At 46.7% G+C, this 24,162-nt stretch overlaps 1 protein-coding gene across 1 annotated transcript; it reads right to left on the bottom strand.

Annotated features, from left to right (window-relative positions):
• Positions 1-6,172: 6,172 nt before the first annotated feature.
• On the bottom strand, positions 6,173-24,100 carry ERP27 (endoplasmic reticulum protein 27). The gene is made up of 7 exons (XM_086740079.1): positions 24,007-24,100; positions 23,695-23,795; positions 20,930-21,067; positions 17,390-17,503; positions 14,235-14,360; positions 7,419-7,616; positions 6,173-6,698 (listed from the first exon to the last, which is right to left on the bottom strand). Exons 1-7 carry the CDS (start codon positions 24,098-24,100, stop codon positions 6,654-6,656), a joined length of 816 nt encoding a protein of 271 aa, XP_086596205.1. The 3' UTR covers positions 6,173-6,653.
• Between the last annotated feature and the right edge of the window lie 62 nt (positions 24,101-24,162).

Genomic DNA, 24,162 nt, shown 5'->3' with positions numbered 1-24,162 from the left:
GCCAGCAGATCAAGGAACAAAAAGTGGACTGCACCAATGCTAACTATGTCTTCTGGTACCTGTAGAAGTAATCATAGATGATAGAATTGTTAGGGTTGGAAGGGACCTTTAAAGGTCATCTAGTCCAACTCCCCTGCAAGAAGCAGGGACATCTTCAACTAGATCAGGTTGCTCAGAGCCTAATGATATGCTATCTCAGTCCTTTCCAAGAAAGTTACAGGTAGCAATACCACCAACACTGCAGCTGCTAGATAAAAGGTAAGAAATAACGCAGGTGATGTAGGCTTTATACAAATAACACAAGATGAGTGACATGGAGTCGCACAAAACCCCCAGCAAGATGATAAAATGTAGACTCTGTCCTAGGAAGAGAGGGAGGTGGGAGACATGAAGAGTATATAATATTCATAACACAAGGATAGGGAAAAACCCGGAGAGCACACACATTCAGCGAGTTTAGGCTGGAAAGTAGATGGGTCTGGCTTTTCACCCTGTATATGGACAGAATGTGGGGTGCTCCAGGGGCTGCTGTGATGCATGGAGTATTCAAAGCCTTGAGCCCCGGTGAGCATGCAGGGAGGAGGACACAGTGCTGGCTGCAGCTGTGATACAGAAGGCAGCTCTGCACAGCTGCCATACGTGGAGGTCTGGTGCAAACCGGGAGGCAGTTATCTATGGGCCTTTCCTCTAACCTGAAGAAATGTGCTGCTTTGCAGCTCATGGGACTAGCCTGCCTCTCTGGATTTGTAGGTACATTAGCAGAGAAGGGAGAAATTCAAAGGGGAGAACAAGTACTTTCTTCTTCACTGTGCAACTTGTGGCTTTGCAGGTTTTTCCACTAAGACTATTCCTCTGAAGTTTCCTTAGTGACTGAGCCAAAACGGGTCAAAGAAGTACTTGATTCACAGCCCCAGAAGAAACACTGCTATGTTCTCCTCTCCATCATTATCAGTTCCCTGTGGCACCCACCCAGCACCTTCCCTCACTGACCCTTGCTTGTCCCTGGCCACATTACCCCCTGGGCAAGTCCTTTCCTCCTCCCAGACCAGCCTCTGTCTCTTCCCTGCCCTTCTCTTTCACACTGCTGCAAACCACTTCCCCAGTCGCATCCTTCAGACAATATTTTCCCCTCCTATGTCAACTGCCTCCATCTCTTCACCAGGTCATGGGCTGCTGCTAGTGGTACTGAGGGGAAGCCATCCTGTGTGGAGGTGCAGAGTGACTAAACCTTGTGGTCTGTCCACCTGCAAGAGAGGGTTTGCTTCTACTATTGCTGGGTGGATTAATTGATTTAGCTTCCTTCCAGACGAACAGAGATGTCAGACAGCCATGCCCTTCCTCCTTTTATTTTAAGGAGGACGATGGTCCTACTCTATCTTACACTAAATCTTCACTATCTCCTCCTCATCCTGGGAACTCAGGCCCAGCTCAGTGCTGAACTTCTGTGCATGAGATGGGATCTGACCTTACAACCATAAAGTTCATCCTGTGACAGCTATTCTGGTATGTAACAGAGAGATATTTCAATTTTTTATTCAAAGTTGGCAGAGATCTAGTGCCTAGCACAGTCCCTAGAAGAAAGGCAGGAGGTTCAGTCCTGCCCAACGAGCAAGCCAGGGAGTCTCCCTGCACTAGTGACTGTCCTGCTCCTCTGCATACCTAAGGCACCAGGGCTGCAAGCCCTGGGAGGTGTCACTGCCCTTTGTGCTGGCAGTCAGAGGCCTCAGCATCTCCCAATCACTGCTGAGAGCAGGAGCAATCCTGACCAGACGGACTGGCACGCAGAGGCCAAGGCTTACTCCTCTTCTTCAGGGTAGGTGCAAAGGTCATTCTGGTCCTTCTCCTGCTGGCCAGATTCCCTGTGGCTTGGCCAGACCCAGCACTCCATGTGCAGGGGGACTGAAGTGGCAAAGCTGAGGTGCAGAGATATTCGTATTCAAAGTCTTGGTTCAACCTGCAGCAGATGGGGGCTAGTTCAGAGGTCTAATTCCCTTGCTCCCATTCCATCTTTGTACTCAGACTTTGCTTTGGGCCCACACTACACAAAAAGGAGGAAACAAATTATGTGCTCAAGGACAGAAGTGAGCAACCCCAACAGTTGATACATCACACGTATCATGTTGAATTCCCACTTCCCCAAATAGTCTTGCCCAAGTTGATACTTGGTATAATTTACATGAAGATGGCACTGTATCAGCTGCTGGAAAAGAGGGGAATGAAAGCAACAGAGAGCTCAGTCTTGCTCTGTGGACCTCAGGACAGAAGAGCAGCAACTCTCAGCACCAACTCATCCCTCAGGTCTCTTGCTGCCTGATGGCATCCCTAACCCAGAGTCACACTCCTGAGGGTTGTGTACCCAGGAGAGGTGCTGATCAAAGCTGAATACTGCATGGGGAAATGTTCCACCAACCAGAAGGAAGTGCCAAGGAAAGGGCTGTAACGTAAAGCTCTGGCACTTGCAGTTACCAAAGAGAAGTACCCAAGAGAGTTGAATGGTGCCATTAGGACCTGGCATCTGGTTTCTGCCTGGGTAGGGTATGTGGGGAGCATTCCTTGGACCCAGCTCTCATCTCTAAGGAACATTTACTTATTTTATACTACAAGCAGTAGTTCAAGGTGGGGAGAAACACAAAAATATTAGTTGCCTTGTTGAACATCCAGGTCTTCGTAATATTGTGCTTCTAGAGGCGTTCAAATCCTTTCTCACCAAGGATGATTGCTAAGTTGCATCTTCCACAGTGGAACTCAATTCCCTGTTCCCTAGGGTAAAGACAGTGGCTCTCACACGCCTCCGCAGCCTCGCTTCGCTGTCAGGCAGGCTCAGCTGCTACATCTCAGCTATTTTGAAAGTCCCTTGAGTTCAGGCACTGCTGCAGAGCAGGGGCTCGGGTCTCTCACACCACAGTATCTCCACAATATTTAGGGAAAAGAGAACCCCCTCATCCTGCCCTCTGTCAGTTCGCATACATCACTTCCTCCCCTTGAAAACAAGCCCAGCCTTCCCCAGCTAGCTCAAAACATATGAGCCACGTACATCACAAATTCAAGTCAGAGAAAACGCAACAGGGGACAAAATCTAAAATAAAACAACAAATGAGATTGCTCCTCCACAAGATCCTGCCTCTGGTTTTTACTTCTGATGCCCCATTGCAGTGGCTAAGCCCACCAAAGATGCATTGCTGAAGTCTTTGAGTACAAGGATTAAGGCAGATGCCCTGGCACCTCTGCCACCACTGCCTGTGCCCAGGGCATCCTAAATGCAGCACTCCAGGGCTTTCTGAGCTGCCCAAGCTCTAGAGAGAACTGCAGAGCAGCTGGAGGAGGCTTTTCCTGTGGCTGCCTTGTGGCTCCCAAGGTTGTTGGCTAGGTGCAGAGCTCTGGAAGGTGAAGAGGGAATTAAACTCCCCAGTGTACATAATGAAGCTCCTGAAAAGCTGTCCCTATAATTAGCTGTGTACACAGCAAACAGAGTCATCAGGGACATTGCTTTTGCTCACAGGCTTGTTTGCAGAACCAGAGCTTCATTCACGTCCTGTTTTGTTTCCTTTTAGCACTGAGGAAGAGTCACGTCGCTGTGTCCAATTCTTGCAGCTGTTATGTTCACACAGGGCCAAGACATAAACCTCAGACACCCGTGCAGCAGCCCAGTTACCCCACACTGTTTGGTCTGGACCACAGAGGTGCACAACACTAGAAACATCTACAATGCCAAGGCTCCTCACAGATGTCTCCACAAAAGACCTTCCTACTTTACCTTACTGCAGAGAAAGCAGTACAATCCTTCCTAGAGAGGAAGGAGCTATAGCCATAAAAAGGAGCAATTTTCTCCTTGAGAGAAAGCAAGCAGGGCAGGAGGTGTGAGTTTGCTCTGCTTGGGCTCAGGGCCAGTGTGAGGTGAGCCATCTCTGCTCCTCAAAGCCGTAGTGTATGACAGAGTCTGGAATGAGTCCCTGTGGCTCCCCAGTGCTTCAGAGGGGCTGAGCCCTGTGCTCACACCTTCACGTAGCCCTAGGGTCGGAGACAACTGCTCCTCCCCCCACCATGCCCCTCACACTGGGTACACACAGGCCTGGCAAGCCTCATGCATTGCACAGGGAACTGCAACACCAAAGTCAAAGCTTCATTCATGCTCTCCAGTCCAGCAGTGCAACCTCTGCCCACACCCAGGGACTGAGCCACCAGACAAAAGCAGTGAGACATTCTGACACCTTAGACCTCTCTTTAGGGCTCAGCTTCCTGCTGTCAGCATCTTTTCCATACTTCTGCAGCCCTTCTTCAATGCGCAAAAGCCACAAGCACATCCAGCAGGATTCAGGCACATATATCGCCACTAGACACACATTCATTCAAGAGGTCATGTGGTGCAGACAATTCTCTTCCCTGGCCCTACGGATGGTGAAGTCAGGCTTTGCTCTGCTCACCAACAGCATCTCCAAGCAGGAGAGAGGCTGCAGCACAGCCATGTGATGCTACCCAGGCAAGGGCCCCCATGCCAAGGAGTGCTATGGCAGGTATGTGACTCACCCTGAACAGTCTCATGTTTCAGAGAAAAAGACACTTAAGAGGTCTGCGAAACGGCTCACGCCAGCTGTTATATGAACATTTCACCCATGGACCAAACCTCATGGCCTTGTAGGCTTCAGCTTATTATGGTGACATCTCCACTTCTGGGACCCCAGGCTAGTGCCAGAAGGTCACTGTGAAATGGGTGCTCAAAAAGAGACACACTAGAGTGAAAGAGTTTTATGGGCTGAAGGGAAGTGCCTCCCCTTTTACCAGCCTAGAAGAAAGAAATATACAGCACATAATGCCCCAAACTCACCTCTCCCTCTCACCTCTCCAGTGTTATTATCTAGCTTTGTTCAGAAGCAATACCACAGATTCTCACAGGCCCCGTGCAGACCAGAAGTTAGGGAGCACTCAACTGTGACAAGGGAAGAAATGAACAAAGGTGATTTGCCTCTCTCTCCTCTCTTTTCCTGCTCTTTTCTGAACTGCCTCATTTAGGAAACAATTCTTGGCTATTGCGTTGACCATGGAGCTTCTGGGACCTCATATTGCCTACTGCCCTGCCTTTTAGGGGAGAGCTTCCTGTGCAGGGAGATAGTTTCCTGACCTTGTCAACACAAGGCACAATCCTGAATACTATTTTGGTCATATCACTTTGATTTTCCACACCAAATATTACAACATTGGGCTTGCTTTATGTAAGCAGAGGAGAAGGGAGAGTAGAGCACTAAATGAGTTAAGTCCAGCTGCATGGGAGACAGAGCCTTAGGGAAATGAAAGACATCAGTTTGATCCACATGGAAGAGGCAAGGGCTAACACAGGGCTGGCACCTGCCTCTCTATTGTACTGAGAGCCTCCCTGCTGTGGCCCTCATCATCATGACTGGCAGTTGCTTTGCATCCCTTCCAGCTCCAGACTTCTCCCTCTGTGGTGAGAAGCTATTTGCCTCATCTGCAAGAACAACTTCTTTCTGTTCCCGGTTCTTTGCCTTTAACTAACCTCTGAGAAAGGGCTGAGGTTTCTCAGCTCTACGCCTCTTAGGCTCCCTGTCCCAAGCCAAGTCTCTTAAACCCTGAGAGACAATGCAATCACTGTTTGATAGGAGCATCCGTAATCCATGCCAAACGATGCTGAGCCAAGTATGAGGCAAGTCTACTGCATGCATCTAGTACAGCAGACCAGGGATGGCTAATGCACCCCACCTAAAAAGTCCCCATCCCCTGTATGCCAGCACTGGGACCTCTGAGGGATATTCAAGGTCAACACACAGATATTAGCCTTTCCCTCTGACACAGTGTGGAGATACTGTCCATCTTGCAATGCAACTTTCTACTGCCCTTCTGCCGCAGCTCCCATTCCTCTTAGTCTCAATCTGCATCTTAGGCTCATTCATTTATGCCGCACCAGTTCAGACCTGCTGTACCCAGTGCTGTTCTGATCCCAAACCTTCACAGAAATTTCTTATCCTTGTGGAAATATCTGCTGCTGATCGGTCCAATTCCATAGGGAATGATTCTTAGCAACCAACCTGACGGGTTAGGCATTGCAAGCCTGGTTAAATTCAGAGAAAGGAGATTTTTGAGCTTAGTCACTCAGAAATACACAGGTTTTGTCCTTAAGTGAAAGATACGGTGAGTAGGAAATCACATATTTGCATAAAAATTCAAGCTACTAATTTTCTGCTTTATTTAGTAAAATAAATGCAAATGTTCATGTGATATCAAGCAATCAATCTGTTCCTAGTGTCCAACAGGCTGACAGTGGATCCCAGTACAGCAACAAAGGCAAAGAGAATGAGGGAAACAGATATCTCTGGGAACTACAAGCTTTATCTCTGATATTGCCATATTGTCATATTACCCTTTGCTCCAACAGAGGTGGCATGGAAAGACACAGCATAGGGCAATACCAGAGCTCCTTGAGTGCTGAGAAAAGAGAGCTGGGGCTGACTAATAAGAAGGGAGAAGAGACTCCTAGAGAAGACAGACAGCATATATGTACATTGCATGGAGATGGCAATCCATGACTAACTTGGCCCCTTAATCGTACTATTCCAGGAATTCATGAGCTGCAGAGCTTAGTAAACTCTTCATACACCAGGAACAGGTGCCTCTGGGCAGTCATCTTGTTGGCTGAGAAAGAATCAGAGTTCCTCATTGAGGGCCTTCTCTTCAGTTTCATCTTCTTTCTAAAACACATTAGAGGCATTAAATCAGTTTTGATGTTGTTCGGTTTCTCAGCATAGTGATAAAAGGAAACAAACCAACTTGAATGCCTCTCTCTGCTGTCTGTGCCACTGCCCTGCCTATCCCATGTCAACTGCATAACACAAGGTCCTGACATACAAAGCCTCTGTGATATAGGAAGATGAGCTTTGACAAAGAGCTAACTCTTAACACTGAATGAACATAGAGGTTAAATCGTCCCTCTCCCAGCAGAGATGTCTGGCAGAGTTCTGAGCCCTTGTCTGTATACTCTGTTCTGTGGCCTTCCTGATAGATTTCCTTCCTATCCATGCCACTGTCTGATCCTCTCCTATGGGCTGCCAGCCACCACTGCCATTCTCAGCATCCAAAAGCACCCTTCACTCTGTCTCGCTAGCTGCTGTTCCCAGAAAATAGATACTTCACTGACACCTTCATACAGTTGCAGAGGTCAGTGACATCTTGCTGTAGACTAGAAGGTAAAGGTCAATGAAGAAACAGGCTCTGCAAAGACATCCATCTCTCCTCTGCTCTAGATCTAATGCTTTTCTGGTATTAGGGTGCAAATGAAAATGAAAGACGAAGTGGCAGAGGTGAGGAGGAGTTCAAGGAACTGAAGTAATCTTCTTCAAGAGCCTTGCGAGACAGAGCATTGTCCTACAAGATCCCAGCTTCCTGTAGACTGTACAGGAGTCCCCCTTTACCTTCTGCATTCTTTGTAAGAAACGATTACAGAAGTCCTGTACACGCTCAACAGAGACTTCATCCAGAGTTAACACATCCCACTCCTCATCTGGTGTGTGGAATATAGCCAGAGCTGGCAGCTGGGACTTCTTCAGTTTGAAGAATGACACTGTTTGTTCATTGCTCTTCAAATTGCTGTCTACCAGGATAAAAAGAATCTGTGATGGAAATAGGAGAGGAAACGTGAGCAAAATAGAGACTGAGGGAGAGAAAAGATCCCTAGGCAGTGATCACATGAAGATTAACAGTGATATTTTTATAAAGAACTACAGAAAACCTACCATGCTCTGTTAGGACAATACTTTCCTCTGACACTAAGTGCTCCATGTAGTGCATTTTTCTGTATTTCATCAAGTCCAGGCTTACACTACAAAACAAAATGCCTTACAGAGCAAGATCAATCCAAGGATTAGGATTCTACTGGGATGATTCAATAGTGTAATCAGAATTTGTGATCATCTCCATGATATTATTTTAAGAGTAAATTTCAACTGAGATCTTACAAGTGCAATAGGAATTGGTACAAATTTTAAAATTTGGAATCTGAAAGATTACCAATAAAATATACAGCTATCTCAAAAATATTTGTTAAATTATCTGTTAATACTAGTTACAAACATAATGTCTAAATTTTATAAAAGAAAATAAATACAGCAATTGAACAATTTAATCAGTGACTTAATAAATAGGATCCCTTGGCAGGTGACATCCAAGCCAATGAAACAAACATCCAGCTAACACATGTCATTTTATCTTCTCTTTATCCTGTGCAGTCTAGTGGGCCTAGCATGTTCAATGTAGCTATTGACATGGATATGACTTAACTTACATAAGAAAAACAGAAGAATTTCAAAAGAGAAAAGTAATGCAACGTGATGATGGTGTGCTCAGTTCCCAGGCTGTGACTCATGTTTTTCTTTCTTTTCAACCAAGAACACTCAAGTTAGTTCAAAACTTTTTTTCTTCTCTGAAAATAAACTTAGTAAATCTCAAATTCTTTACTTCATTAAATTTTTGTTCTATAAAAAACCAAATATGTTTGGAAACTTTCCTAAGCAACAATCTATGGGAAGCAGGGATAGTTAGGCTGTTGTGAAGTTTAACTGCAGTTCATCACTGCAATGCAGAAACAGGCACAACATTTTCACTGGGTATGTGATATTTACCACTTGCAATTTCTCCTTCAAAAGTCAACTGTGCCCCAAGGGCAACAAGCTAGTAGGCAGATAGGTTGTGGGGAACTTCTCCCAGAGTGCTAAATTAATCCTTTTGCAGGATAAAACATCAAGATAAAGAAGGGTTAGAAATCTAAGAGTCACAGGTCTAAGGACCTGATCTAAGAGACTTTCAGCTGGAGCAGCAATACTTTTGGTTTAGGGCTTTCCTTCCAGCTATGAAGTTGGAAACAGAGGCTGCGGTTGGAACGAAGAACTTTCAGAGGGTTGTTACAGAATGTGCTATCACATTTTCACCAGTTCATTTACCAGCTTTTGGTTTACTCTATAAAAGATTCACTAGATAACAATGTTTATTTAATTAAATGTTAAACAAGAAGTTAATAAAAAAAAAGCATTTAGAATATCTAGGTTGTTAAATGTTGTCACTTTCCATACAAAATCTCCTCCACCTTTTAAACAGATGAATAGCAATTGAAAATGGTAATATAAATAAATGTTAGTCAACATTCTTCACTTTACCAAGCTTCTGCTCTTTGTTAAAAATCCCAAAGTGAAAAAGCTGTACATATTTTATTCATTAATAAAAATAACAGAGTAAGAATAAAATAATAAAAGACTGGGGTTTAGAGCTCCAAACACCTTCTTCCTTACAGAAGAAAACAAAAACACACAAACAACTGGCCCCTCATCTAGAAAGGCCAGATATCACCATTCATAGCTCTTGACTTGGATCTCTCTAATGACTGACATTTGGCTCACAGAGTTACAGGGTGCCAAAGTACAGCAAAAGTTTACTTCCCCTCTTATATTCCAAAAATAGAGGAGAGACAGCAATTGCATTTGTCCACTGTTGCTCAAAAGAAGACACCTTAATGCCTATCACATGCATTTTAGAAGACACCTTAGTGCCTATCACATGCATTTTAGAATGACGTATTCCCCATAGGTGCTGTGACGGAGCATGGATCCTCCTTCAGAAAAAGATCAGGCCATGCATCCTATGCTGGATGTGCACCAGGGGTCCTACCAAGGCCTGTGTGGCCTCAAAGTCACACGAGAGGCAGTCTGCAAGGTGCACTGGTACTGAGGCCACAAGCCCTGGAAGCCTGGTCTCCTCAGCAGCTGGAAACCAGGCAGGTTTCTCAGTGGGGACATTTCCACAATAGATGCCACCTGGTGGAACTGGCAATTTCTCATGAGGAATTTATTTTTTCCAGAGACTCCCAGCCAGCTCTAATCATAAAGAATGAATGCAGTCACCATGGAAAATCATACTGACCATGAGATAAGATTTACCCTGCCTAACTTCTGCCATCTAGATCTTAGTCTTGTCTCAGCCAGTCATCTAGGTAACCTCTGCAAGAAACGGTGACAGGCACTTTATTCCACCTATTTTAGAAGGGAAGGAAGGATATACTTGTCCTTCTCTACCAGTGCTGAAAAGAGGCTAAATCCTTTGCTAAGACAACTTACCAAAGCTATAATTCACCAAAACAAATCCCATTTATGATGCCAACTCTCAAATCACTGCTAGAAATCGAGTAGTTCCATCCCAGACAGAAAGTACATGTTCTATTTCATACCGTCTTGTACAAGAACTGTCTTTTTTTTTGTTCTGAAATTATTTTCATGAAATTGTTTCATTTTGTAGCAATCTTCTTGCCTGAGTTCAGAGGATTGCTGCTAGACCACTGAAGAATCTCCTGCATGGATGAGGAACTCCTGACACAAATTCTCCCCTCTGCACATGATACTACCTATGCACTGACCTCTGCAATAAGCTCTCTTTCAGAAAATTTCGGACACTAGTGCTGTCTTGGTGTCTTGACAATATGATTCCTAGCCCAGTGCTTTTAGAACACTGAGTTCCTGCTGAACACCAAGACATGGAATGATGTTATTGCCCAAGGAATTAAAGTTAATTAAAAATAGCACTGCAATGGTAGAAACCAATTTGATGTTGCCTAGTTTTTCCTCTAACAAAGACAAACAGGAAGGATGATCAAGCTTCATAGCCAATGTTTGACTTTGACATTCATGGAGCTGCAATCTTCATTCTTTGAGCAGACTGCATGAGCAAAAGGATCAAATTCTGAAGTCTGAGTAATTTCTTACATAGCTTACACAGTACATCAAAGTAAAATGAAAACATCAGTCATTATTTTTTTTTTTTAAAAGCAAGCTATAAAACCAACTTTACTGCAGCTATCTGTTAAGTGACATAGACAATCCATATTTACAGGTTTCCTTGTTAATAGCTAAAAGAGACATCTCTCAATATCTCTTTCAGTTCTGAAGCCATTAACATTTGACAAGAAAAATAAAAAGTGTATGAATGGCTGCAACAGAAAGGGCACCATCCTTTCATTTACATGGAAGAACTGGAGGAGTCCCATGAATTTCTCAGAACCCATTTCTAAATGGACCTCCTTACAAATTAAAAGGGACTTTGCAAGCATTTCTACCCAAATCATTTTAACATTGTAAGCCAGTTACAGCAAAAGCTTCTTTTGTTATTCCCAGCATCACCTTATTGAAATTTCTGCCAACACCCATGAGGTACACCAGCTGTGATTATCATGTTATACTCTAATACTGCAGGAAGAAAACTGAAGATGCTTATATTAGCTTGGCTCAGCAATGCAAACCCTGACATCTCCCTTCCAGCAGAAAGCCTGGCCTCTTGGCAGTGCTTTCTCAAATAAGCACATATTTGATTGCAGTGGGATCCTTCCAAGAAGGCTGGTGGATTCAATCCTGCAGCTGCAGCGCTCTGAGCTCTGTCTGTTCACTGTTACCCACCCACAATTGTTTCGCAAAGTCTGCTAGAAAAGTACCATGTTTCTTCTTATTCTTGTCTGCTTTTGCTGGCTTGGCATTTGCACTTTCCTCTCCAGCATTTTATAGCCCCCAGGTTCCAGAATAAAATCTAGAGGAATCTAGACTGCCTTCAGACACTCACTGCTGCTCAGGGTGCAGTTCAGGCTGTTTTCAAATAACACTCCTCACCATATAGCCTTATGGATCTTCCAGCTAAAAAGCTCAGCTTCCTCTCAGACAAAAATGAAAACATCATAAATCAGAGATTAAGGGACCATAATTCAGGAACTGGTAGGTGAATCACTTCCTCATGGTCCATTAATAGTTGGACTCAATGATCTTAAGGGTCTTTTCCAGCCTAAATGATTCTATGATTTTTTTTCACTCTTTGGAGCCAGACACTCAGCAGCAGTAGTTCCTCTTCATCTCTCCATCAATGCAAGCAACAAGTTTCTCTTCTCCCTCCAGCTGGTGATGACGATGACAAGGACTCCTCTTCCCTCAAAGCACAGCAGAGATTTGTGAAAGGATTGGTACGCCTTCTTCTGCTTGGGAACCCTCTCAAGGCTCTGTTTGTGTTCTGCACTGGATTGTAGAGAAGTTGCAACACACACTGAGTCTCCTCAGTCTGTTCTGGCACTCTGCAATCACCGTAAAGCACTGCTGCATGCAGTGGTCCATGCTCACAGGGAGCCTGAACACCTCTGCACTGCACAGCCATGATTCCTTGCTCGAACCGCTGACAGCACCAACCCCACAGGATAAACAAGCCTTTCACCACCAGCCCACAGGCTATGAATTATCCACTGGTAATCCTGAATAAAATACAACTCAAGAATCTTGCATTTATTCACAGACAATCTACGAGCAGCAGAAAGGCAAAATCTACTTAATACTTTACTTATTTTGAAGTAAACCTGAGTTAACTTGGTAGTCCTGACAACAGAAAACTCCACTTAGGAAAATCAACCAGCAGAGATTTCTATGATATTGTGCAGTGACTGCTTCTCATACTCAAACTAATTAATGTCTTTCTACATGATAGAGCAATGGAGATAAACCTAAGTGGGCATATCACTCTGCTTACTCCTTAGCATCCAGATCTAAGACCCAAGCAGCAGGATTCTAGCTCTCTCCTACTGTTTTGTAAGAGGGCAGTCCAAATGGCAATTTACTCCTTAGAGTGCTACTCCTTTGAGAAAAATAACTTATTAGACTCTAAGTCCCTTCATCTATGTGTCCTGCAGTGCCACTGCAATAAAGTAGAAATAATCAGTCCAATCCCCACATCTTTAATTTCTATATTTTACTCTGGTAAACTTCTTCAAGATTGATTTGGTGGGAAACTTGCCTGCATGAATAAAAAAAAAAAAATTAGATTTGGCTTGGTGGCAATTCATAAATTTTCTGGACTTTAGTACAACATTTTATCCAATATTTTGTGAAGTATTTCTAGGAAAATTATTCACATTTGCTCAGAGCTGGCTATGTCACACGACAAGAAAACTGGCTGCACTCACATCAGCAAAGGACAGTGATGCTAAATAGTAACGCACTGTGTTACAGGAATTAGATGCCTGGAGGAGATCTGTATCAGTCTCTGCTTCTTATGGAGGACAGGGATAATGATGTCACTATAACACACACCTCACATGAGATGGCTGGAATTTTTCAGATAAATGAGTTTTCATTTATCACTATGTACACATCAAAGCAAAACACTTTTGAAGAGACCTTTTGACTTTGATGCATGGTTTCTGCCTGGTCTCTTGCCAATGGGTGGGACAGACGGCAAGGCCCAAAGTAGTCTTGCCATAAACAAGTCTCAAGACTTTTGAGGGTGCATGGTTCTGAGATGGCTGATCCATTTGAAGATGAGGACATACTTGATTTTTAATCTGCCCCTTCAGTATCACAAACAGATGCATGCAGATGTTCTTGTTCTCAAACCTAAACTCGTTCCAGCTCCGCCCTTCTCCCAGGAAGATCTTTTCCACCACCTCTCAGATCAGCTTTCCCCACTGCTGTGGTCTTCTCCCCCCTCCCATCTGCTGTTCTCGCTTGCCTCAAATGCCTTCCTGTTGCTCCCAGTCCTCCTTCCCTTGCTAGTTCCTTCTGTTCCCTGGTCACAAATTCCCCTGTAAACCAGTTGCTGGCAGAGAATCAGCCATGAGATGTTTTATTACTTGGGAAGCTCTGCCCACAGAGGGGTGGGAACCAGGAGAAATTTCTCTGAAAGACCCCATCCATTCCATCACCTTAATGTGGGAAATCTGACAAACCCATCTGCAACTCCTTTTAAATAGCCGTTTCCCCAGGATCCAAGCAGAAGGCTAAGGGTTAAGAAGCACCGCAACATTAATTGCTATCTGGTCACTTATATAATGCTCCTTGGCATCTTACAGGCTGTATATACAAAATCACCTCTCACGCCAATGGAACGCAACCATTGCCAGACTGAAGCGTAGCAGCTGTTTGTCATCTCCCAGTACAAGAGAACAAAACTGGACCAGAAGCAAGGAAGTACACAATGTCCCACTGAGGGAGCAGAGGAGCAGGATATAGAGGATATTTTTCCCACAAGGAGGCAAATGGGCAAAAGGTGAACAGATCCAACCCCTTCACTTAATTATCTAGTTAATCCTCTTTTCCTGCCACTTGGCCTTTGCTCCCCTAATGCACAGAGAAGGAGATTATGCCCTCACCATCCACAGAAGAAATCACTGTTCTCTTTTTTTTTCTCCCTAATGGCCCCATTTCCTCTCTGTTTGGACTTACCTTCCCCTTGAAGAGCTCTGCTGCCGCCCGGTATCTGCGCATTCGCTCCGGGTGCTTCGGGGACATTTTGTCTGTGATCAGGAGGAGATGAAGCTGGAGCGAACTCTGCATCACACCTATTGATGTCTGCCAAAAGCACAGCCACCACAGACAGAGAGATAAACACACACAGATTAGGAGATTGAGAACATGCAATTCGCATTGGATGCAGTGCCAGAAGGACATCAGTCCTCATGTCTCATCTGAGATTTCTTTGCAAATCAGCCTCACAAGCAGGACAGCTTTCTTTAAAGCTGGAGGGATCCAACCAAGGTTCTTTGTGGAAGCACTTAATCTCCTGGCTTTGCTTATTCCTGAGACGAGAGTCTGAAGACTACAAGGGTTCATCACTTGCCTCAGGAGAGTCCGTGACTAGGCAGGACAGCAAGCTGAAGTCTAGAGGGACAAGGAAATGGAGAGGAAAGGCCAACAAATACTGAACATAAGGGTCCCCTGAGTCGCTGAGGTCCAGCACCCAGCCAAAATGGGAGCAAAAAAGCGGGAAGGATTTGTGGTGTCGGGCTTGGTATCTCTCCTTATTTCCTTCCTTTAGCATTAGCTGTGTGTAGGATGGAGAAAAGTCCAGAGCCCCATTTCAGCAGCTCCATGGCCCGCGAAGCCCAGAGTGCTGAGGGTTAAAATTGTCTCCGAGTCCCGTAGTGGGAGAAGACCTGAAGCCAACTGTCCCTCGTCCCCTGAGCAAGGGCCAGGTGGGCAGCACACACTGGCCCTCTGTGAGGAGACAGGGCTGGCACTGCCCAAGAAGCCACCACACCATCTCCAGGCACTCACTCATTCACGCGTCATCTCGATTCTCCATCCCCCTGTTTCCCGCAGCCCTGCAGCCTCTCCCTCAAACTAAACAGCAGCCGGGCCAGACCTGCTGCCTCCCCCGTGCCACTGAAACCACAGAGGCCCAGAGTCTGCAGCTCCCTGCCAGCAAGGAGAAGAAAATTTCCACACGTTCCAGGAGTAATAAGGAAGGGGTCAGGGAGTGCATGCTGGCAAGGGCCGTGCATTGCAAAGCATCCTGTTTTTGGCAGCCCCGACTCTCCCATTAACCTAATGTTTATCAGACATTTTGTATCCCTTCCTGTCTCCGGTGGCGTGCAGACAGGGCAGGGGAGAGTAGAGGGGGTGTTGACCAAGGCTGGAAAGCATTAGAAGACCTCATGGGAGAGGATGGGGCTGAAGGTGAGGGTGAAGCCGGTGCGGGTGAAGCCAGCCAGCACCAAGGGCCACTACAGGGGTGAGGGTGGTCAGGACTGGAGCTGCAGTTCCTGGAGCAGCTCAACACAAAGGTGCTGCTCCACACAACCTGGTGCAAGAGCAATCAGCAGAGCTCAGCAATATGGTCGGGCCACATCTGACTCTCCTGGAAAGCATACAGGGTAAGCATTGCCTAAAAATGCCTGAAGTATGTAAGCGAAAAGAGTAATGGTCCCAGGATGGGGAGAGAAACTTGGCAGCGGTCTGTGTCATCTGTGTGACCCTAGCATCTGCAGTATTCCTAGATGTAAACAGCATATGCACTAAGAAAAAATATTTATTCAAAAACAAGCTATATTTGAGGAACTGGGAGGGCTTTGGGCCGAGGAGTGCAGGAGCCACTGTTAATTGCACAGCATCAGGGAAAACAACTGGAACAACATGTCTACTGCCACTCAGGGTGGAGAGGACCAGCTGAACGGCTCAGGACTTTCTCATTCAGGGAGGCAGCCTGGGTGCTGAACAGGACACCATGGGGTGAGAGCCCAAAGCATCAGCAGAAACACATGAAGAAAGAGCCACGATCTAGTAAATTGCCAAAAGATGCAGTGGAGGCTCCAACGGTTCAAAAGCACTGTGCATTTATGAAGATAACAAGGACATCCCCACTGACGTGACTTGGGTGTTCTCAAAGGGCTATAAAGACAGCAGGGCAGGATATAGCTTTTCTGTCCCTGGAGATAGTCCATGATTTTGAAATGTTTTCTCCACATCCTTTATCAAGATTAAAAAAAAAAAAATCCAGTTGGGTTTGGTTTGTTTTTATTTTAAAGAAAATAAACAGAACTTCTACAGTATTTCATTCTAGAAGCAAAATGTTGTGCTTCCAAAACAAGATGATCTCTCTACTGGTAGGCTGTACCTGAGCTGGGGAATGTGTCAGCCCTCCTAGCTGATCCTTGGCATTGGTTTGAAAAGGTATAGCTTTGAAACAGGCTGGGCCATTCTCCTGATTAAATTGAGCCTGGTCAGCACCGCTGCAGCTATTCAGAATTCCACAAAAGATACCATCAGCAATGATAAAGTTTCAGCCTTGCAGCCATCTGAGCTTCTAAGACCTATTGGCTCCACAGCAATGAGCCCAGCGAACTGCTGAGATTTCAGAGGAGTCTAAATCCTTGGTTATCCTCTACAGAGGAGAGTCATTGGGACCCAGTGACTGCCAGTCAGATAGGTGAGCTAATGAAGACGGTCAACATGGAAGCATCTCATGTCTGATTTTTTGCTGTTGGTTTTTGGGTTGGTTTGTTTTGTTTGGTTTTTTTTTTTTTTTTTGTGGAACTGATGTATTCTGGAGTAAGGGATGGAGGAGATACGAAAATTTTTGCTTGGGAAGTTTCCAGCTGGCTCTTGGATATGCTTTCAAATAGCCAGCTTACTGTCAAGCCCTGTGTGCTGGGTGATGAAGAAAGGCCTGTCTTCTGGGAGTAGGTCACTCAAGTTTCCATGTATCTCAAGGCTTCTCAGCCAAAGAGAGGGGATAATGGCCGAGCAGGGTCTGCAAGCATAGCAGAACATGGCAAATGCCCATGGGAGGAAGCAGCACTGCCAGCAGGAGTGTTAAGAAATAGAGCGCTCTGCCTACCAACACCCCAAATTTACTGGAAGTGTAAAGGAAGCACCATGCCTCTGTTCCTCTCCCCACTCAACTTGCATGCTTCAGTGCAGCATCTGCTTCCATTCCCTATATGGAGTAGCAGTAAATATCTTGTGTGGCTTCCCCAACCCCATCAACACCATTGTCACAACCCTTGTATGCATCTGGGCATGCAAACTCTTGGGCCAGAGGACGCCCGTGAGAAGGAGGTCAAGTGCCAGGGTGAGGGCTGCAGGGAGCTGGTAATTACCACAGGGTTGTACTCTGTCACCAGGCGGAGCTCATTCATCCGAATGAAACGAGTTATCTTCTCAGCATCAACATCTTTGCTGTTCATATCCAGATCCCTCCGGTCATTGTCTACCTGAAGACATGCAAAGACACCTACAGTCACACCTGTCCTCTCCTCTCAGCAGCCCCTCCAGAGGCACTGATGGCACTCACTCACAGAGATACCCACCCCTGGAACACCGCCATCCTCTCCCCCCACCACGTAATCCCCACTTCTGGAGGTCTGGAACCTACAGTGACCAGCCTGAGCTTCGTGATAAGGATCTTCCACTCTCCTTCAGCCTCCCAAGGACAAGGTAAACTCATAACATAACAGAAATCACTGAGGACTCCAGACATCCCTACAGCGTCAGCTTCTGATGCACTGGAGACAGGGAGGATTAGCTGATAAACTATTCTAGGCATTGTGGGGAGAGATCATTAAATAGCCTAACTCCTTGCATCGATTTTGGCTTCACATCCCATTTTAAAATCTTCATCTGCTTATTCTATTTCTTCTACAAGTAATAAACATTGGCATGGGCCTGTATGGATTTCCTGGAAACATTGTGCAAGCAGGAAATCTCTCCAATAAAAAGAGGATTTTTTTCCAGTGCAGCAGAAAAAAAAAAAAGGAAAAAAAATCAAGCACAGCACATTTTAGCTTTAGAAGAAAATCCATCCCGACACATCTCCCCACATTCCAGCCCCCCACTCAAACAATGCGATTTTATTGTGGCTTTTGTGACCTGATAAACAGAAAAAAAAAAAAGCAGGCAACCATTGAATGATAGCTAAACCACCCAAAGGGGCAGAGCTGCTGTGCATGTTGTCCATGTCAACACCACAGGACGTGACTGAATTGAGACAGGGGGATGCTGGGCTCTGACACGCAATAGGATTAAAGTCTGGAAACTGAAGGCCTTTGATACACATATTGAATGAGGTTCATGGGGCTGAGAAAAGTTCCACACGCACACACCAGATTTTATTCTCTGCATCTGTACAACCTCTGAAAGTGCTTATGTTAATTTTTCCAGTGGTGTGCAGACACCTGAAGTCCTTTTCACTGTTCTGTGGTCATTGGCAAGGTCTTTGATCTGGTAGGGGGCCACAGCGCCCTGTCTGGCAACCCAAACTGGTGCTTTTCAGACTGTGCGGCCTGATTCCTCTCAGATTTTCCTCCTGCATGAAATGAAAGGGCTGCTCTACTCAAGCAAATGTGATCAGGCCAGTGCAACACCTGGGTAAGAGAGATCAGACAGGCCTTGGGAACCAATCTAAAGCAGCCCAGACTCCACAGAAAGTCTTCTGTTGACTTTCATGGGCTTCTGGAAACACCTGATTTCCATTTTCGGATAATAACATATTAAATCTGCACTCAACATTTATTATTTTAAGAAAATAAGGATGGAAAATAGCCTGCATCTAATAGTTGAAGCTCTAGTCAAAATATCTTTATAACTTCATATAATTAGTTTGTTAGCATCTGTTACTTATGTTCTTTTTAGGTCTATGAGGCCAGATTCCTCACTAGAATAAATCAGTTTCCCTCCACTATATACAAAGAAGTCTCACCAGTTGACAGCAGTCCCTCCTACTACTGTAGTTATAATTTAAACTTCTCAGCATTATAAGTGTTTCATACTCTGCAAAAGCAAAGGAAAAATGAGTGTATGCTTCTGATTCACCGCTATCCTGGTTATGCATCTTTGTATTCTTCAAATGGGCAATTGATTCCAAGTTCCTATCTCTGTTCTTTTTTCTTTTCCTTTCTTATCTCTGACCCGTACTCCTACACAGTATTCAGCACAGAATAAGAGGAAAAATAATGTGTCTGAATAACTTAATTTAAGAAAAACTAACAATTAGACAAGTGAATTGTCAACCACATTTGAACCTGACTATTGTATTCGTTTCTTGGTTATTTTTTTCTTTCCTGTTAAACAAGAGCTCATCTGCCAAAAAAAAAAAATGGACTGTGAACAAAGAGTACTCAATATAATCCAAATTCCAAAAATCCACACAGTTTCTTTTATCATACGCCCTCCTAATGCAGTCATCCTCACTATCTGCCACATTGCAAAAACAAATGATCTTTTCAATATTTTTGGAAGAAAACCACCATGACTAAGAACCAAAACTGAGATGGGTGTTGCTTCCAATTGCAACATCTGCCCATAGCAAATAAAAGGTTAAATAAAAAGACCCACCTACCTATTGCTCACTCTTAGATCATTCTCTTTGAATTATTTGGATAATGCCAGTGGTAAACATGGTGCAGGAAATTATGAGAAAGAAAGGGGAACAAACTGGCTTTGTTCAATCTTCATGCCACCTGGATCTAGAACCGGGCCAAGCTGCCACATGTAGTTTCCCTAGCACACATAGTGGGTCCCTGTCTGCCCCCTCCCACCCTGTATGCCCAGAGCTCTGGTGACATAACACTTCACGGGTTTTTTAGGACATCTTTTGCCACCTAGGGCCCCTCCCTTCCTCAGATATACCTCTCTCTCCAGTTTTCAACAGCCACACTTGTGTGAGAAGGGGCAACACGAGGAAATCGGTATAACAAGTAGAATACTTGCTCTTAGCTTTTGTCGGTACTCTTGAAGGTACATGGTCCTTCACAATATCACCTGCTTAAATTTCAGCAAACATAGCTTCAAATTCAGTAAGGCACCAGCACTTACTGCTGGAGTCAACAAATATTTGAACTTGCACAGCATCCACCCCTAAGAAACTGCAAAGTAACATTTTTAGTGGGCCCATGCCCAAAGCGTATTTAGGGAATAACTCTGCAAACCACAGTGTAGGAGACAGAAAAGTGTTTGGGATTTCTTTTGGTGGCAGAGCATCTGTGACTGCAGAGACTCAGTCTGTATCTGGTTTCAGTCATAATAGAAAAGTTGTGCACCCAGGGAGACAGCTTTGCCTGCCTGAAGCGACACTTGGCAAGATTTGATGTCAAGCCTGCTGTGTCGATCCATTGTAACATGGCCCCTAGATGCTTTTTGTGTGTCTCAGGAGTCCATCCAAAACCGTGGAAACCCTGTCCAAGTAACACTGAGCTCCAGGCAAGTCACTCAGAAGCACAGACATCATTCTTTGCAAAGAACTGGGTGCTGGACCAGATCCACAGGAAATGTTAAAATGGAGAATCTAATCAGGTTTTACAAATGTTGCATGTCTCAGTGATGAGCACTCTGCAAGTGAAAAGTGAAAGACCTCTTTGGGGCTGGAAGCTCTACAGATGTGCTTTTAGGTGGGCATTTTTTAAGGCCTCGCCCTAGGAGCCCCTCTCACCAAAACCAGCGGGCAGGGGAACTCCTGGACCAGAGCGTTCATTTTGCAGGTGCAGCCTCTGGCACGGCATCGTGTTTCCCCGGGAGGGAGCTGTTGGGGAGCAGCCCCTGCTCGCCCCGCGTAGCTCCCCGCCTCCTCCGGCCATGGCACCGCCGGAGCCATCCGTGCCCACCCCTCGCACCCCCGCCCCACGCCGCGCCGCGGGCCCACGCACTCTGCGGAAGAGCGTGACAGTGTTGGCCGCGACGCCGTAGTGGGACAGGAGCGTGGCGCTGGTGCTGAGGCCGAAGGGCACCTCCGGGATCCGGCTGGCCGCCAGGCGAAACTGGGACGCGTCGGGACTCTCCGGTTCCTGCGGAGAGGGGGGGGGGGGGGGGGGGCAATGGAGGGAGCTGGTGAGGAGCGGAGCCTCCCCCGGGGTGACACCCCCCCCGCCCCACGCCGGCGCGCGGAGGTGGTGCGAGAGCGACACCTACCGGCCGCCCGGCAGAGCCCCCCCGCCCCCGCGGCCCCCCCGCCCGCTGCCTCCGCCCCAGCGGGGGCCGCGGGGGTGGGGGGGGGAGGAGAGGGCCGGGAGGTGGGTGCAGCCAGACTGAGTAAGCATCGTTCTCTCCCCTGGTCGCCTTGCTTGCCTGCCCAGGATGCTGCAGAGACCCCCACCCCGCTACTGGCCCCGCCGACCACCTCCCATCCCAAAATCGGGGAAGTCACCAGGCAGCGATGCCAAGCGCGCCGTCGGTCTGAGAGCCGCAGCCGGCAGGTACCTGCTGCAGTGCCCCAGTCTCGCCTCCCGTTTCTCTGAAACCTCACTTCTTACCCCCCACGCTCACAGGTAACGTGGCGATGATGCGAAGCCATAGGGCTCATAAAACGGAGGGGAGAAAGCCAGAATCTGAAGGCAGCACACTTAAATATGTGTACATATACGCACACACCTATGTATGTGTATATAAATGTGTGTGTGTATCTATGTATCTGTATGTATATATATGTGTGTGTGCACACACATATATAAAATAAAAATATAAAAATACAATTTTTAACATAACCTTGATTCTAGAGTCAGGGGTTTACAATTTTGGAATACCTTGTTTTAGCAATATCCAACGGTGTCTTAAATATACCCTTTAAAAGTAACATCGACGGACAGAAATGTGCGATTTCTCAGTAATTTGAGGTCCATTCTCTTTCTTAAAGAGAGAGCATTAGCCACAGCCTTAGCCTGCACTAAAGCCTCCCCTGCTATTCCCATTCCCAACTTTTCTTTTGAGTGATGTATTTTTGATATTTCTACTTATTGGATTTAAATTCTGAAGACACAGTCCCTGCTTGGAAATTGGTTTGTTTTTCTTTTGGTTTGAACCATCAGCTCAGCTGTTTGTGAGCCCAGAGAGAATGGAAAACAAAATTCTTTCTTTATTCAAAGAAAAGCAACTCTCGTGGCTTGTTTTGGAAATGCCAGCACATCAACATGGCTCCGGTGAGAGCGCTAAAGCCTGGGGTGGGAATAACCTCACGGAGTTTTGGAGCATTCCTGGGAAAGCTGGGGTTTAATCAGCCCAAGCATGGCCCTTCCTCGCAGACACGCAGGGTTTCTGGAGCAGCGTGCTGTTTTTCTCTCATGGCATGCTGTTCCCAGTCAGGGAGGCCCTGCTCATTATGCATGGAGCTTGCTGAGCTGCGTACTGCAGTGAATGGAGCGGCTGCAGCAGAGAAATAATTTATGGTGAACAGAGACCATGGGCATTATTTGGATGAATATACTCTCAGGCAGAGGGCCAAGACAAGCCCTCGTGGCACACATACGTCTTTATCTACCGTTTAAATGCAGCCCTGTTGTGCTTCAGGAATCGAATGCATGACACGTCGCTGGCTGCTGCCCCGCGCGCCTGGCAGCCGAGGCTCTCCCCACGCCACAGGACAGCACAACCGTCCGTCCCTGCTCTGGGGACCCTGCGTGCTGCATGGAAGCAGCCTCCTGTCAGCTCCAATGAATGAAATCCTGCAGCAGGAGGGAGGCCTCAAGTGGTACAAGACACCAGTGGTTATGCCCCCGCGCTGCTTCACCCAGCAAGAAGCCGCGGTCCCTGCGGCAGCTTGATGGGAGGCTGTACACCCCGGATGCAGGCCTGCCGCAACCCCAGCTGGCTGCCCCGGGGGAAGGAAGCAGCTGTGCACTTTCATTCTTGCGTGAGCAGATTGCCTCGCTGGTTTGCAGAACCGTAGCCCTGCAAGAGCAATCCCGGAGGAGTTCCAAATGCCTGCAGGCGCTGAAGGCTGATGCTCTGTGACCAGTGCTCAGCAAGGGCCCTGGGGCGTAAGCCTCCAGCCCTCACACAGGCAGCACCACTGGTCCTCGCTCTGTGGTGGCTGGGAGGTACCATTGTCCTACAGAAAGGGCATGATGCCTTCCCTAGGCTGCCATCCAACCCCAGGCACAGGGCAGGAGGAAGGAGCTTGCGGGAAGGAGTTGGTTTTGAAAAGATGAAGTCTCCTCTGACAGAAGCCCTGGGCAGCAGAAACCCAGGGCATAGCTCAAAGAAAAAGGGGGAAAAGGTGGAACCTGGGCACCTTAAAAGTAATGAGGAACCTGTCAAAGAGGCCTCCCTGAGACCTGGCTTCTTTGGCCCCGTCATGCAGGCAGTGCCTTGCTCTGTCTTCACTGACTAAAGCAAATCACTGACGTTCCCACTCACCCCTTAGCAGCACTATTTTTCTGCCACCCTCGTTCCTATTTTGCTTTCCCTGTGGCATTTCCCTCTCCTGCTCCAGAGCTCCTATGACCTCCTTCAGCTTCCTTCCCTTCTCCATCTCCCTTTCCACATACAGACCGAATTCCCTGCATTCTCATTGAGGCCTGTCATCTAATCCCTCCACGTGCCTCACACAGCCCCAGCACCTTTCGGGACAGGAGCTGCACGGTCCTGTCAGGGTGGGATGGGGCTCACAGCTAGTGAAGGGGAGGTGCTGTGAACACACCTGGAAGAATCCAATGACCGCCACCTCCGCATTGCTGATGAAGGCTTCAGCATCTGCAATGTCGTTCAACAGGACCATTTTCTCTGCAGTGCTGCCTGTGCCTGGAAAGGAGACGTCAGGGTTGGACAGAGGGTACACAAAGAGCACCTCAAAGAGGCTTCCCCCAACATGCATGCAAGTGCCCTACCCATTACAAGCTCACCCACACACATCTCCTGCAAGCTTGATGTGCTTATGCAGCACACCCTGCGCAAGGAGGACTCCCCACAGGAGACCCAGCCTTTCCCCGAGCCAGGAGGAAATCTCACTTACTGTGGAATGCAGAGCCACTGTCTCCAGCACTCACTGCTGGGGAGCCCCTGGTGAGCAGGATAACGAAGATGCATGGGAAGACAGAGATGCCCATGGTGCCACCTTGCGCTTTCCTTGCCATGCCACCCTGCTCCGGTCCTCTCCTCGACAAGAGAC

The sequence above is a fragment of the Chlamydotis macqueenii genome, chromosome 1 (assembly GCF_036417535.1).
Source record: "Chlamydotis macqueenii isolate bChlMac1 chromosome 1, bChlMac1.mat, whole genome shotgun sequence".
Taxonomy (NCBI): Eukaryota; Metazoa; Chordata; class Aves; order Otidiformes; family Otididae; genus Chlamydotis; species Chlamydotis macqueenii.
Note: the sequence above shows the minus strand (reverse complement) of the source record. Positions and strands in the feature narration are given on the sequence as shown.

What these genes read in the sequence shown, in the direction of transcription:
- ERP27 (XM_086740079.1), bottom strand. Translation starts at nt 24,100, where the DNA reads ATGGGCATCTCTGTCTTCCCATGCATCTTCGTTATCCTGCTCACCAGG. An exon ending in TGACAGAGTACAACCCTGTG is followed by an intron (nt 14,361 to 17,389) that starts GTAATTACCAGC and finishes TGCTTTTGGCAG; the next exon opens with ACATCAATAGGTGTGATGCA. An exon ending in TCTTACAAAGAATGCAGAAG is followed by an intron (nt 6,699 to 7,418) that starts GTAAAGGGGGAC and finishes AATGTGTTTTAG; the next exon opens with AAAGAAGATGAAACTGAAGA.